Genomic DNA, 13133 nt, shown 5'->3' with positions numbered 1-13133 from the left:
TTGATTATTTTGAAACACAAGGAATTTTAGGGAATGGCTGGTAGCCTGAATAACCTCAGTCCTTGCTGGTGTTGGGTGCTGACAGAAATCACCTGATGAAATAAGTTGTTGGGTTTTTTTTTTTTTTTAAGTTTATTTATTTATTGAGAGAGAGAGCATGCACATGAAAGTGGGCAAGGGGCAGAGAGAGAGAGAGAGAGAGAGAGAGAGAGAGAGGCAGAGAGAGAATCCAAGGCAGGCTCCACACCATCAGTGCACAGCCTGATGTGGGGCTTGAACCCATGAACTGTGAGATCATGACCTGGGCCAAAATCAAGAGTTGGACTCTTAACTGACTGAGACACCCACGTGCCCCAGGTTTTTAAAAAGAGGGGGTAAATACATTGAGTCCCTCCCCCACTCATGCTCTCTCTCTCTCTCTCAAAAAATAAACATTAAAAAAAAAAAGAAATTGAGTGCTGATTTAGAAATCATTCTTGGACGGTTGATCTCAAGTTTGCAGGTGTTAGACATTATAAACAAGCTCTCTCTAGATCACTTAAGGGGTAAATGTGTTAAAAGTTGCATTGTGGGAAGTGGGGCTGGGCAGAGGGGGATCCTCCCTGATATTTTACAAATGGTACTTATGGCTCCAGATAAATTTCCAGTGGCCATGTTATTCCAGGATTTTAAAAGCACCCTATCTTTTATTGTTATTATTATTTGTTTTAAGTCTAGTATAGTTAACGTATAGTGTTATATTAGTTTCAGGTGTAGTAAAAGTGCCCCTATCTTAAATAACTTATATGGAAATGAAAATGAAGCTTCTGGGGATGCCTGGGTGGCTCAGTGGGTTAAGTGCCTTACTCTTGGTTTTGGCTTAGGTCATGATCTCAGGTTTCATGAGTTTGAGCCCCGCATTGGGTTCTGCACTGACAGTGTGGAGCCTACTTAGGATTCTCTCTCTCTCCTTCTCTCTGTGCCCCTCCTGCACATGCTCTCTCTCTCTCTAAAAATAAATAAACTTAAAAAACAAGAAAATGAAGCTTCTGGAGAGTTGTGTCTAATGACCCACATGTCTACAGTGTAGATGAGATCCTAAATAGAGAAGATGCATATTTCTGTAATAATTTCTAGAGTAGGATTAAATACATGTGTAGCTTTATTAAGAAAATAAAATGGCTTGGGACCAACTGCAGGCTCTTGAGCAGCCATATTAGACTCAGGAGGGCTGTGACCCCCTCTGCAGAGCCTCTGCCTTAGACACTCCCAGGGCAGAGCACTGGAGTCGCATGTGGGTTGGGTGAGAGGGAAGGCTAAGGTCAACCGGTGGGTAGAGCAAAGTGGCCTTGCTCCACATTTGTGCTCCAAGTCTCCCAGTGGCAGGAGAGCCTCCCTAGGGCCCAGCTAATGTCCCATTCATGAGGGCATGTGTAGGTGTTGCTGAGCCTATGTGTGTGGGATGTGGGGGCTGCACTCAGGAAGCATAATCCAGAGGGGCTATGCTGGCCTGGGTGTTCTGAAAAAACATAAGGGTCTCGTAATGTGGGTGGTGGGAGGTGGGTAGTCAGGAAGGAGGGAGAGATACTTCTGAGAAGTGTGGGAATTGGGCTCTGGAAAATGAGGGGCATGGAGTGAGCCCCAGCAGGAATTCTGGGAAGAGACCTGTAGGGGTGAAGTAGACCTGGGAGGGCATGGGCCTTTGAGGCCACAGGAGACCTGGTAGACAAATGCATAGGAGGAAGAAGAAGGAAGGTGGAGGAATGAAAGAGGGCAAGGGCCCTGGGGGAATGTTGCTCCCAGATGAGAAGAGAGGCTGTCTGCATGCAGGAGAGTGCCCTGCCTTAGCCCAGCCCAGTCTAGCCTCTGTGGGTTCACCCCCGGCTTGCACTGGGCTGGGCTGCCAAAGCCCCTGCACCCTTGGTGGGGTGTTCTCAGGGATGGGGAACAACCCACAGGTGCCATGGGCCTTGTTAGGGGGTGGGGTAGTGAGCTGTGGGCATAAGACTGGAGTGTGGGAGAACACGTAACGGACTCTTCCTCTGAGCCTGAGCCAAAGCAGTTGACATCACAGTTACAGATGGGGAGTCTTGACCTCAGAGTCAGGCTGCGGGAGCTGTAAAGGTTGGATAGAATGGAGTTCTAGTGCCTCCATCATCTTTTTGCCCCTTTGAGAGTGGGCATCTGGTTTTTTTGATCTGAGACCTCTGTCTTTATGAAGATTCACCTGCTCTTCGTTTTTGCTCCTAACTTCCTGTGCCTGTCCACCAGCTGCCATCCCTTCTCTCTGCCCCATGGTTTCTGCTGCTTTCTTCTGCTGCCACCACCAGCTACTTCCCTCTTCTTTGGTCCCACACTCATATTGCAGAGGACAGAGCCTCTGCAAGCCTTTATCAATGCCTGCGTCACAAAAGGCAAAGAGAGGCAAAGGGAAACTAAAGAGATGTGACAGCCAAGTGGAGTATGTGGTCTTGGGCTGGAGGGAAACACTGCTACAAAGAACACGAATGACGAACTGGCATATGGATGGGAGAGTAGATAAAATACTGTGTCAGAGTCAAATCCCCTCATTTGTTAACCATGCCTGTGGTTATGTCAGACAATGACCCTTGTTCTTTGCAAACACACTGCGGTATTAAGGGGTAAATGGGCATGATTTATATGTGCTCAGATGGGTCAGAAGAAAATAAATAAGACATGTTTTTAAAAGAGGTCCACAGTGACCAACTTCTTGCCAAATTCCAAAGGGACAATTAAGGGAGGAAGAGAGTGAGAGTGGGAGAGAGTGAATAGACTAGGAGAGCAGGGACAGTCACCCCCAGTCTGGGGACCCCCTGCATAGGGGGGCTCAGCCATGTCACAGGCTGTGGGCCAGTCCACAGAGGAGGAGCTTTGGTTGTGGAACCCACCCATGGTCCAATCAGCTGGCAGGCAGGCAGGGAAGTGGGGTCACATGGCCCAACACACAGCTCCTGTGGTGAGCTTGTCATGTTTCTGGGCTGCCTGGTATCTGAACCTCTTTGCTAGTTGGGGACCTTCCAGTTTCTTGAGTGGCTTTCACTTAAGGAGTGTCCTCTCTGGCTGCAGAAGGGGCGAGAGCAGCAGGCAGTACTGAGGATCCTTTATTCCTCCTCACTGAAGCTGGGGCCCAAGCCTCCAGCCAGTGGAGTGAAGCTGCCAGCTTCTGGGCACACAAGGTACCCCTGTACCTGTGTGTCATCCCCTGTGATGCTGCAGTCCCTGTGATGCATGTTTCTATGGATCCCAGAGGGGCCATCCTGCTGCCACAGTGATGGGCACTTCTGTGTCTCTCTCTCAAGGGCCAGTGAGCTGGTGCTGTGTAGTGTCTTCAGAAGGTGGTAGAAAGAATGCTGGCTCTGTAGGCCAGGACCTAGGTTCTCAGGCACCATAACCTCTCCACCTTTCATGAGGACAAGACCCACCTCCCAAGGTTGTCGACTACCAAAGGAGCAATGTGACAAGTAAAGTGCCTTATAACACTTATACCTTATACACTGTTTCGTGCAGAGAAAACATTAGGATAGTTGCTGCCACTTTGATTCCAAGAAAGCAGCCAGTTAGTAGTAGAGCAGTGCCTTTGAGTCCGGGCTGGGTGCTGACTCCATCACAGAAGCCAGACTGCAGCTCCTTTGGCCCCAGGTCCATGCACTGCACTCACTGCCCGAGGGCACCTGTGTGAGAGTCATTCCTGGAGCCACCTCCAATGGGTCTCTGTCCTTTACAACTGGAAGAGACTGATAAAAATTCCAAGAAATTTCTGGCAGGGGGCAGAGAGCAGGATACTCTCCCCGTCACAGCCTTCCCAGCCTCCACAATCCTTCAGATCAGTGTCATGGGGGTTGGTACCACAGGTCGCTTATGTGTGAGGCTCCCTGATTATGGGTTGCCATCAAGAGCTGGCAGCATGGGCTGGGGGAGGTTTGTTTAGTTGGAAGCTTCCCAAGGCTGAGAAATATTTGCATGGTGATGACATCTGAGCGCCCCGTGGGGGAGCAAATGCAACAATGAGCACTTTGGTATCAGAAAGGAGTCTGGGTGTTGGTGGCTGAAATTCCATTCATATTTATGCCTGTAGATAAACACTATTAATACTGAAGGGCTGTGTCCTAGAGTGTGGTGGGGGTGTTGGAGGTCCACGGGGCGACCGTGCAACACTGAGTCTACTTCCCCAGACTCCAGCCCTTGTTCTGGCACCAAGTTTGTATGTGGACACGGGGTTTGTATGTGAACAGGGGGTCTGCCGACGGGACCCAGGGGTCAGGAAATGCCTGGGTCTCCACTACTGCCTGACTTTCCAACATCTGACCAACTAATGTCAGCTTGTGTCAGGAATAGGAAGGTCTCCCCTCCCTCCATTCTCTTCTTGGTAAGATGAGCTTTCTAGACCTTTCTCCAGGGCTGGCAGACAATGTGACACCACCTATGGCCTCAGGCAACCTTTTAATGCTCACCAGGGTCCTTGAGCTGGGGGTGAGGGTGGGAGATAAATAATCTGATACTAATTGTTAAATCACTGAAGACTGTTTCCTAAAGTATTAAAGTGAAAGCTGGCACCCACCAGCTCCAAAAAAGGCCCTTCCTCTCTGGAACAGCAAAACCACACCCCAAGCATAGGGCTGAGGTTGGGAGCAGAGGCCAGACTGCTGTGAGGCCACAGGAGTGGGAAGTTCTTGTGTAGGCCAAGTTCTAGGGGAAGCCTCCAGGGCAGCTCTCTTGAGAGTAGGTGGCTGCAGTCCTGGGGGTGCATCAGTTGATCCCTTGGGGCACGTGAAGAAAAAAGAGCTTCTGTGCAAACTTACGTCATCCTCCAAAACTTTGATGCATGTTTTTAACGTGTATGTAGTCTATTAGAAATGGGTGTAACACGTTTTAGGAGCGTACTGGTATGGACTTCATAGTGCAGGTGGCGGACCAGGATGCATGCAGCCGGGATCCTCACCACGCAGCCCTCTCCTGGTGCTTCTCCTCCAGGTGCTGGAGATGCTCCACCAGCAGTGCCCGCAGGGCATGCTCTCTTGTTCAGATGATGAGTCTGGCCCTGGTCTCTCCCAGCTGGGCGCTAGAGAGTTAGCAGGGGGCTCAGGCCCACCTGAGTTACAGGTGGCAGGCCGCCTGGACCCCCCTCTGCCTCCTTCCACCCACCTCCAGGTTTCAGCACCTCCCTAGCCCTCTCTGCTCTCACCTGCTCAAACCAAAGTCTCTTCCTGCGCCCCTCCCTCCCCCGCACCCCTCCCACTAGTGTGGCCTGTCCTGGTGACCTCTCAGACTTCTCTCCTCCATGCCATACTCCCCCCTCACTAGGCGCTCAAGGCCTGTTCTAGGATACCTGTTGGATGAAATGAACACGCTGTGTCCCTTTCAAGGGTCTCTTTATCCAAGACCTTTATTTCAAACTGCCAGCAGCTTGGCCCAGCCCTCTGAGGCTTCTCCAGAGGAATGCTGCAAGCCAGAATGCATTTGGTGCCTTTCCTATTACCAATAACTGACTACCAATCTTTGGGCACCCTGAGGCAAATCAATAGCATTTGCTTTTTCTGTTTAGTTTTTTTCCTAATAGAATTTCAGATAAAAATAGATCTCTATCACACACACACACATATATATATATTATATTTATACATGTGCACATTGAGACAGAGATCCTTCAACCAAGCGGTGAAGGATCCGGTGTCCTCTGCAGTGCTCCTTACGGAGTGGGAAGGCCAGGAGGGGCAGGCCCTCTCTGGGAGGCCCCTGGGGGTGTGCAGTGCTGAGCCAGTGAGGTGAGGAGGACAGGTCTCCCTCTGAGGAGCAGACTCGGCAATGTCAAACCAGGGCGGCCCTTGCCCAGTCTGTCCACACACTCTCATCTTAAGATGAGAGAGACGTACCAGATGGAGCTTTAAAACTAAAACCCAAAGTGCAGAGAAAAAAGGAATTCCCTGATAGGCCGGAGGGGCTGACTTCTTGGGGGAGAATTCCAAGAGCATCATACAGCAGGGCTAAGGGAATCGACAGGGAAGATACCCAACCCCCCAGCCCCAGGTCCCCTGCTGACAAGGATCTGCTCTGTCCCCTCCTCTGGTCTCCACAGTCCCCACTGGGCCCCAGGTGGGGGGAGCCAAATGGTCAGGTTGATGGGTGGGGTGGGGGTGGGGGTTGGGTCACCCATAAAAGCCTGAAGTGGTAATGGGCTGTGGGTGGTGAGATGTGCTGCGGTCAGTCCTAGAGACTGCCCTTCTTCATACCATTGTCCTCAGAGGGTTCTGCATTGTACCCATAGCCCAGAAACTTAAGGCTTGAAGGAGCATGTTGATGCAAAGTATTAGGAAGAACTGGGTCCAGCTGCCATGTTTGTATCCTAGGATCTAGAGCCTAGGGGGGCCATTTGGGGAATATTCCCAGAAAGGTGAGTGTGGCAGAAATGGAAGTAGAGTTAGGGCTGGTGCTCGGTGCCCCTGGTCAGGCACCAGAGGCCCAAAAGGCACTTGGCAGCAGAGGGGAAGAGCAGTGGGGCCCAACTGGCCTCACAGGGCAAAGAGGGGCAAAGCTGGGCATCCTCCAATTACTCAAACCTGGGAGAGGGACCCAGAGGTCCTAACTTCTTCCCATTTGCCAGCAGAATCTTCAAGCCCGGACTGCTCTGGGCAAGACCTGAGAATTACCTAAAACCCTGTAGTGCGACTGGGGCTGAGACCAGGACCCTGGGGCTCCCTGGGCACAGAGGCACAGGTAGAGGTAAAGTTCAGCTGTAAGGCTCCCCAACCTGTGCTCTTGGGCAGCAAGTCTGGTCACTATGACTGTAAGTCACTTAGGGTCCAAGCATACCATCTCTCGAGGCACCGAGTCAGGAACAGGAGAAAACCCTCGTGGCCTAGTCAGAGGGCAGCTTGTGGCGCTCATCTTTGGTATTGGAGAACAGGGAGCTGAAGTTCAAGGCTAATACCTGTGCAAAGTCACTGGAAAATCTAGGGTCAGGGATGTGGAAGGTGGTAGGTATAGTATGGGGGCTTCTAGACAGTGGGGGCGCGGGGGGGGAAGTACCTAGGAGACCCAGACCCTTACTGTACATTTAGATGATGCACAAACACATTTAGAGATGCCCCCATGCTGATGTGGCTTCCCAGCTACTTCCTTGCTCATAAACGTCACAATGTCTGTCTGAATCCCAAGGAGCAAAGAATTTGCTTTTGATGCAAATCTGGTCCACCCAGCTCCAGAAGAACAGCTCCCGGACCCAGCTGGCCCTGGAAGGAAAGCAGGGCTGGAGTGGGGGAGGCGAGGAGAAGTAGGGCTGCAGCCTGCAGAAGTGTTCCCTAGAGATGTATTTTTCTGAGGTCCCACATCACCCCTGCCCTGTACTCCCTGCTGCCTGCCTGCATCTGCCTGCCCCCTACTCCTTAGGGCAGCCCCCTCCCACCCTGCTGCTGCTGTGCAATGTCACAGCTCTCTGGGGATGATGGAGAAGGGCAGCACTGGGCTGCTGGCCTCCAGCTCAAGGGCAGTGAGGAAGCAGTCGACGGCGGCCTCGCTCTGGCCTTGGGCCTGCAGCACCTCGCCCAGGCCCTGCCAGGCCTCGTGGCAGGTGCTCTGCCTCTCCACGGCATCCCGCAGCACCTTCTGGGCCAGACTCTTGTGGCCCAGCTGACTCAGCATCAGACCCTGGGGAGCAAGCACAGGGTGAGGTTAGTGAAGGGCATCCTGGAGCAGGGGCATCCTGGCCATCAGGGCAGGGCTCTAAGTCTCAGGCTTGGGAACCATCAAGTGACGTTTTTGTTACCCATGCAAATCCTACCTTCCCCGCCCCAGCCCTGCTTCCCAGATCACCCACTGTGAGAGTGCTGTCCCTCCTGGCCCCAAGGATGAGCTTTCAAGTCAGCAGACCTGGCTTTGCATCTCCCCATTATAGCTGGGGATCCTGGCAAGTTACCTCTCTCTGGTCCTCAGTTTCCTCATCTGTAAATGGGAAAGACCACAATATCCACCTCTAGGTTTGTCAAGTTTACAGGAGTCAGTCTATGTAAAGCACCTGGACAGTGTCTGGCATGTGTGAGCTCTCAAATGGGTGTGTTACCCTGAGGCCTTGCTGCTGCATGTGGTGGGACCCTTCCCCCTGAGGGATGTGTGCCATGGGTTTCAGACTCTACAACTTTAAGCCTATAGGTAGGTGGGGGCAGCTCCTCTGCCTGCATCAGCAGTGGTCTTCCTGGGACATTGGGGTCCCCAGATGGCTTGGCAGGTGAGGGTCACAGGAGGGCGGATGCCAGGTAGGAGAGGCTCTGGGGAGATGGATCAGGGGTGGCTAGGAAGCTTGGTGCTGCTGTTTGTCTTCAACAACCCCCGTGGCAGAGAGGAAGTGACAGGAATCGTCATAAACGTTTGGGAAGTGCAACTGGCACCCCGTCCCTTCTATGTCCTCTTCCACTCATATTGGGGAGGGTGCCTGGAGGTGGGAGATAGGGTGGTGAGTAGGGGGGTAGCCAGAACCCCCTGCAGCCTCCAGTCCCAGAAAGGCTGCTTTGTGCCATCCCACTGATCTGTGTTCCAGCCCTCAGAGGCACGGGGTGGCAGCACAGGGGGCCCTCCTCTCATTCAGAGATTTGAGGTAAAGCCTAACACTGACTTCCTGGACAGACGGAGGCTGGGGTGGGGGAGGGAAGCTGCCTTCTATATGCCTGGAGCCCCCTCTTGGGTGCTCGCCCACTGATGGCCGTGTACATTTTTAGCTGGAACATTTTCCTCTTCACCACGCTCCCCAGAGTTAGGCCCTGTTGCTATGGAGACCCACTGGGGAAGATGCACATGCCTGACTTCATAAAGTCCTCTGAGAGCTTGGAACACGACCAATTAGGCAAGAGTGAAAGATGGTGCTCAGGAAGCCCTAGGAAAAGCCTCTTCCTCTCCAGAGGCGCTAGGTGGTGGTGGTCCTGTGGCCAGGGGCCAGGAAAGCAATGGGGAGCCATATTCACAGTGCCTCTTCAACCCAGGGTGAAGCTGTCTGCAGAGAACCACACGGATGTGGTGGAGGACAGGGGAGCTGCGGCAGGGCGGAGCCACATGGGAGCCATGCTGACTCAGGGCTGCCTGGGACCAGAGGGCAGTGCCCAGTCTGGCCAGCAGGGCTCCAGGCCAAGCCGCGCTGCCCGCATGGCCTGGGAGCTGGACCCTGAGCAGCTCACGATGGAACAGAGCCCACAGGGAGGAGGGGAGGAAGGCGAGACGACAGGCTGCCAGACACCCAAATTAAGCACCAAAAACGGAAGGTTTGAGCCCTGTGAGGGCTGCCCCTGGAGGAGCAAGAGGACAGATGGGGAGGGCCAGCAGAGCCTCCCAGAGAGACGGCAGGGCTGCAGTGATCTTATACACCAAGATTTCTATACTGAGCTTCCATGTGAGATTTTGTTTGACAAGAGGGCTCCACTGCTAAAACGGAGTTCAAAAACCCCTGATCTCAAGAAGTGTGTGGGTGTTTGGAAAGGGGCCAGACGTCCCTGCAGGCTGAACAGGGTGTGTGTGTGTGTTTCTCTCTCTCTCTCCTGGTTTGACTCTCAGTTAGGAAGTTTGCAGAAGGCTCCTCTGCATGTTTCATGTAGAGGAAAAAGCCAGGGCTCCTCAGCCCGAAGACCTCGGCTGGGCTGGAATCCCAGCTTTGCCACTGACAAGCGCAGTGACCGTGGGCAAGTGGCCCATTTTCTCTGAACTGTGGTTTCCTCATCTGCACCCAGGGAACAGAACGGTGTTTCCCAGTGGGTAACCGTGCAGGTTCTGCAGTGATGAGTTTGAAATCATGTAGTCAGGGCGCACGGTGGGCAGACAGCAAACGGAAGGGTCCCCAGGATGCACGGAGGGTCCTGCCTGAGTGAGGAGTAGTAGGAAGTGGTTCCTCTAGAAGGCAAGGCTCTCTGTGGGTGAAGACTGGGGACTGGGGTGGGGTTGGATCATGTCCCCCACACCCTGGGGTGCTGACCTCAGAGCCTGAAAGGAGACACCGGGCTGGGGTCAGGCTGGGGCCCCGAGGCCCAGGGCCTGTAACAGGATCTGCTGCCACCTGCCTGAGACACCAGCCTGTTCATGTTTGGTAGCAACTCAGAGCTGTTTGCTGCCTGACAACTGGGCAGAGCCTGCCTTGGGGAGACGTGAGGTCTCACCTGCTCTGCCCCCAGCCTGGCGCTGTGCCAAGGGCCCTCCATCGCCCTCCTGGCACCCCCACCCCAGCTGACCAGAGAATAGGTCTCCAGGGAGATGGTGGGAACACAGTTCCATCCAAATGTCCCTGGTGACTCTTACCTGACTCTGGCCAGGGGGCACCTGTGCCAAGAGAAACCAGACCTGTTGGTGACTCAGCCTCTGACCCTCACCTGGGAGATGTCATAGCCACCACCCGTAGCAGTTAGCAAGCAATGTTATGGCAGTTGAGCACTGCGCCTGTGGGAGGGACCAGGTTACAGTCGCTCGGGGAAGGCAGGGCTATGGGGGAAGTTCCCAGAAATTCCCAACTCCATCCATTCTTTCTTCCCTCCCTTCCTGGACCTCAGAGACGAGGCAGCATCTGGCCTCATCTCAACCACCCAGGAGCCTGCTCCCCGAGGAAGCCTTCCCCGAGGTCAGCATCTCCTGGCCACACCATCACCTTGAGACTGTGCTCCATTACTGTGGGCTCTGGTGTGGGATCCCTGCCCTGCCCCCTTCTTAGGCTGGGAGGGACAGGGTCCTTGGCTCCTGCCTGCTTTGCTATTCCTCACAGGATGGCAGCTCAAAAGAAATGTCCCAGGCTTGGAGCCAGGTACACCATAGGCAGTGTGCATGCTTACCGCCCTGTTTAGGCCACAAGGACAGGTAGCCCGAGGGGCTCTCTAAGGGGGACCCTCCCTGTTGGAAGACTAGGTTCTCGGGGGGGGGGGCGGTACATGGGCCTGGGATGGGGAAGAAGGGAAAGAAGGGCCCCCAACTTCCTTTTTGAGAATTGCTGCTGCATTTCACCCCATTAATTCAGTGCCTGACACTGTCCCCCAGAGGGGAGGGGCAGCAGGAAGGTCCTGACTCTGTGTGTGTGTGTGTGTGTGTGTGTGTGTGTGTGCGCGCGCGCGCTCGTGTGTGTGCGTGTGCGTGTCTGTCTTCTTCTAGGGAAGGCCTGCCCTGGGAAGCAGCCCCTAGAGCTAGGCCAGCTGCAGGCCAGGCTGAGAGCTCCCTCCCTGTCCCTACCCTCAAGTATTTATAGAAGTTATTTTGGGAATTTTCTTTCTGAGCTCAAGGCACATTCCTGGGATTCTGTAACAGCCTTTCCAGCTGGGAAGCAGGGAAGTAGCTAGAGGTGCTAGAGCCTCCTGGTCCCAGGAGCCCTCTTCCAGGGGACCCTAGGGCTGCAGGGAGGAGCCTGGGGTGGGGTCACCTCTGAGGCTGCTCCCTCCACCCATCCTGAGGCTGACACACCCTGTGGTGTGTGTGGGGGGAGGGGGTCGGCCCACATTCCAGCTCCAGCTCAGCCATCCCACCCCCCCACCTCCCAGCAGGCCCCAGGTCCTCCCAGGTGTGTCAGCCTCAACCTGTCCAACCAGACTGGGAATGAGCTGTCTCTCCAGGCTGAGAACAGAGCCCACATAGCACCACATCCCTCCTGGACCTGGGACAGCTCCAAGGCCCCCGGGGCTGGTCCTCCCTCCCCTTTAGGAGAAGGGGCACAAATCCTTCTAGACTCTACCCAGCACCTGATTGACAAGCTCCACCGATTCACTTGGAGCCCAGCAAGGTGGGGGTCTTCAGGAGTAGCAGAGGTGGCCATGCTCCTGTGGCAGAACCCAAGTCTTCCTTCCTCCTCCTGTCCCTCACCCTCACAGAGGTGAGATGTCCAGGAACACCGGTGGGCCTCTAGGCTCAGCCTCTCGGTGGGCCTTTCGGTGGGGGTTGTCTTCACAAGGCCAGGGCCAGGCTCAGAGATACACACTGGCTTGATGAGAAGGCCCATCACGTCCTGGGGGGGCTCCCTTGCCAGCCCTGTCCCTAGGCAGGGGCCTGGGCCTTTCCTCCTCCCACATTCTGGGCTGGTTTCAGGTTCTGGGCCGGCTGGAGGCTCTGCCTACCCAGGAGCACAGCTAGGCCCTCAGGGCTAGGTCAGGAGCCTGGACTTCATGTTCTCAAAGTGAATGCCCTGTGATGGGCAGTGAGTGGGGTGGTGCCATTTCAGAAGCTCCTTTCTCTGGGCAGGAGGGGTGGGTGCTGGCATACTGGACAAGGGGAAGGCTGGACCCTGCTGCACGCTCCAGACACGATGAGTCTTTCAGACCATCGATTCTGGAGCGAAATTAAGCCGACCGTGCTTAACTATTGTTCTGACCTGAGTCTGTGACAGCCTGACAGAAGGCACCACTTCCTTGTCAGGGTTGGTGAGGACTTCAGGAGACCACAGTGAAGCCCAAGATTTTCCAAAAGTCCTGAGCCAGAGCCAGGGGAACCTGCCTTCACCCTCTTGAAGGTCTCTGAACCAGGGCTGAGGGTGCGCCGTGTGGTCTGGGGGCTGTGTCAGCCCAGGAATGAGGTGGGTGGGCACGGGCCTGAACCCCAGTGAGGCCCATGCTGGCCTTGCCCTCCCACCTCCCCACACAGTGAGCCTTTGGAACTCCCTTCTCCCTCCCCGTCCACTCTACTTTCCCACCAGGGAATGTAGACCTCAGGTAGTACTGGGAAGGGACGAGGGAGAGAAAACTTGCAATAAAACCACAGCAGGAGGAGGTCAAATGGCCAACAAGACGTTCCCGCTGAACTTTCCTGCCAAACAGAGCAATGTTCCCGTCTACCGGAGCTGGTAGGGCAGAAGCTGACTGTGAAGAGGGACTGTATATGTGTGAGAGAACTCAGGGTCTCTGCACACCCAGCACAAGGCTTCCGGGCCTTCCGGTTCCTTCAGGCTGCCTGCATTCTCAAAGCCACCTGCCACAGCTCAGGAAGCCAACAAGGAGGGAGAAGCCTAGAGCAGGTGGGGTGTCCTGGACCCTGAGGCATCAGGCCCCAGGAACCAGAAAACCTGCTCATCTGTGTGTTTGTCAGTCTCATTCAGAGCAGGGAACCTTCAGAGGGCCAGGCACTGGGTTTCACTTTTCAGCTGCTCAGGACCCTTTCCTCCTGAAAGTCAGGAAGCAGAGGCTGAGCCTGCCTGACCA

At 54.5% G+C, this 13133-nt stretch overlaps 1 protein-coding gene across 1 annotated transcript in view; it reads right to left on the bottom strand.

Moving 5' to 3' along the window:
• Positions 1-5365: 5365 nt before the first annotated feature.
• Positions 5366-13133, bottom strand: part of TTC7A (tetratricopeptide repeat domain 7A) — a 120307-nt gene continuing 112539 nt past the window's right edge. Inside the window, exon 20 of the mRNA XM_015538689.2 lies at positions 5366-7641. Coding sequence (XP_015394175.2) covers positions 7420-7641 — 222 coding nt within the window. The 3' untranslated portion in view covers positions 5366-7419. The remainder of the gene's footprint in view (positions 7642-13133) is intronic.

This window comes from Panthera tigris, chromosome A3 (genome assembly GCF_018350195.1).
Source record: "Panthera tigris isolate Pti1 chromosome A3, P.tigris_Pti1_mat1.1, whole genome shotgun sequence".
Classification (NCBI taxonomy): domain Eukaryota; kingdom Metazoa; phylum Chordata; class Mammalia; order Carnivora; family Felidae; genus Panthera; species Panthera tigris.
The sequence above is the reverse complement of the archived record's forward strand: the minus strand, read 5'-3'. Positions and strand labels throughout refer to the sequence as shown.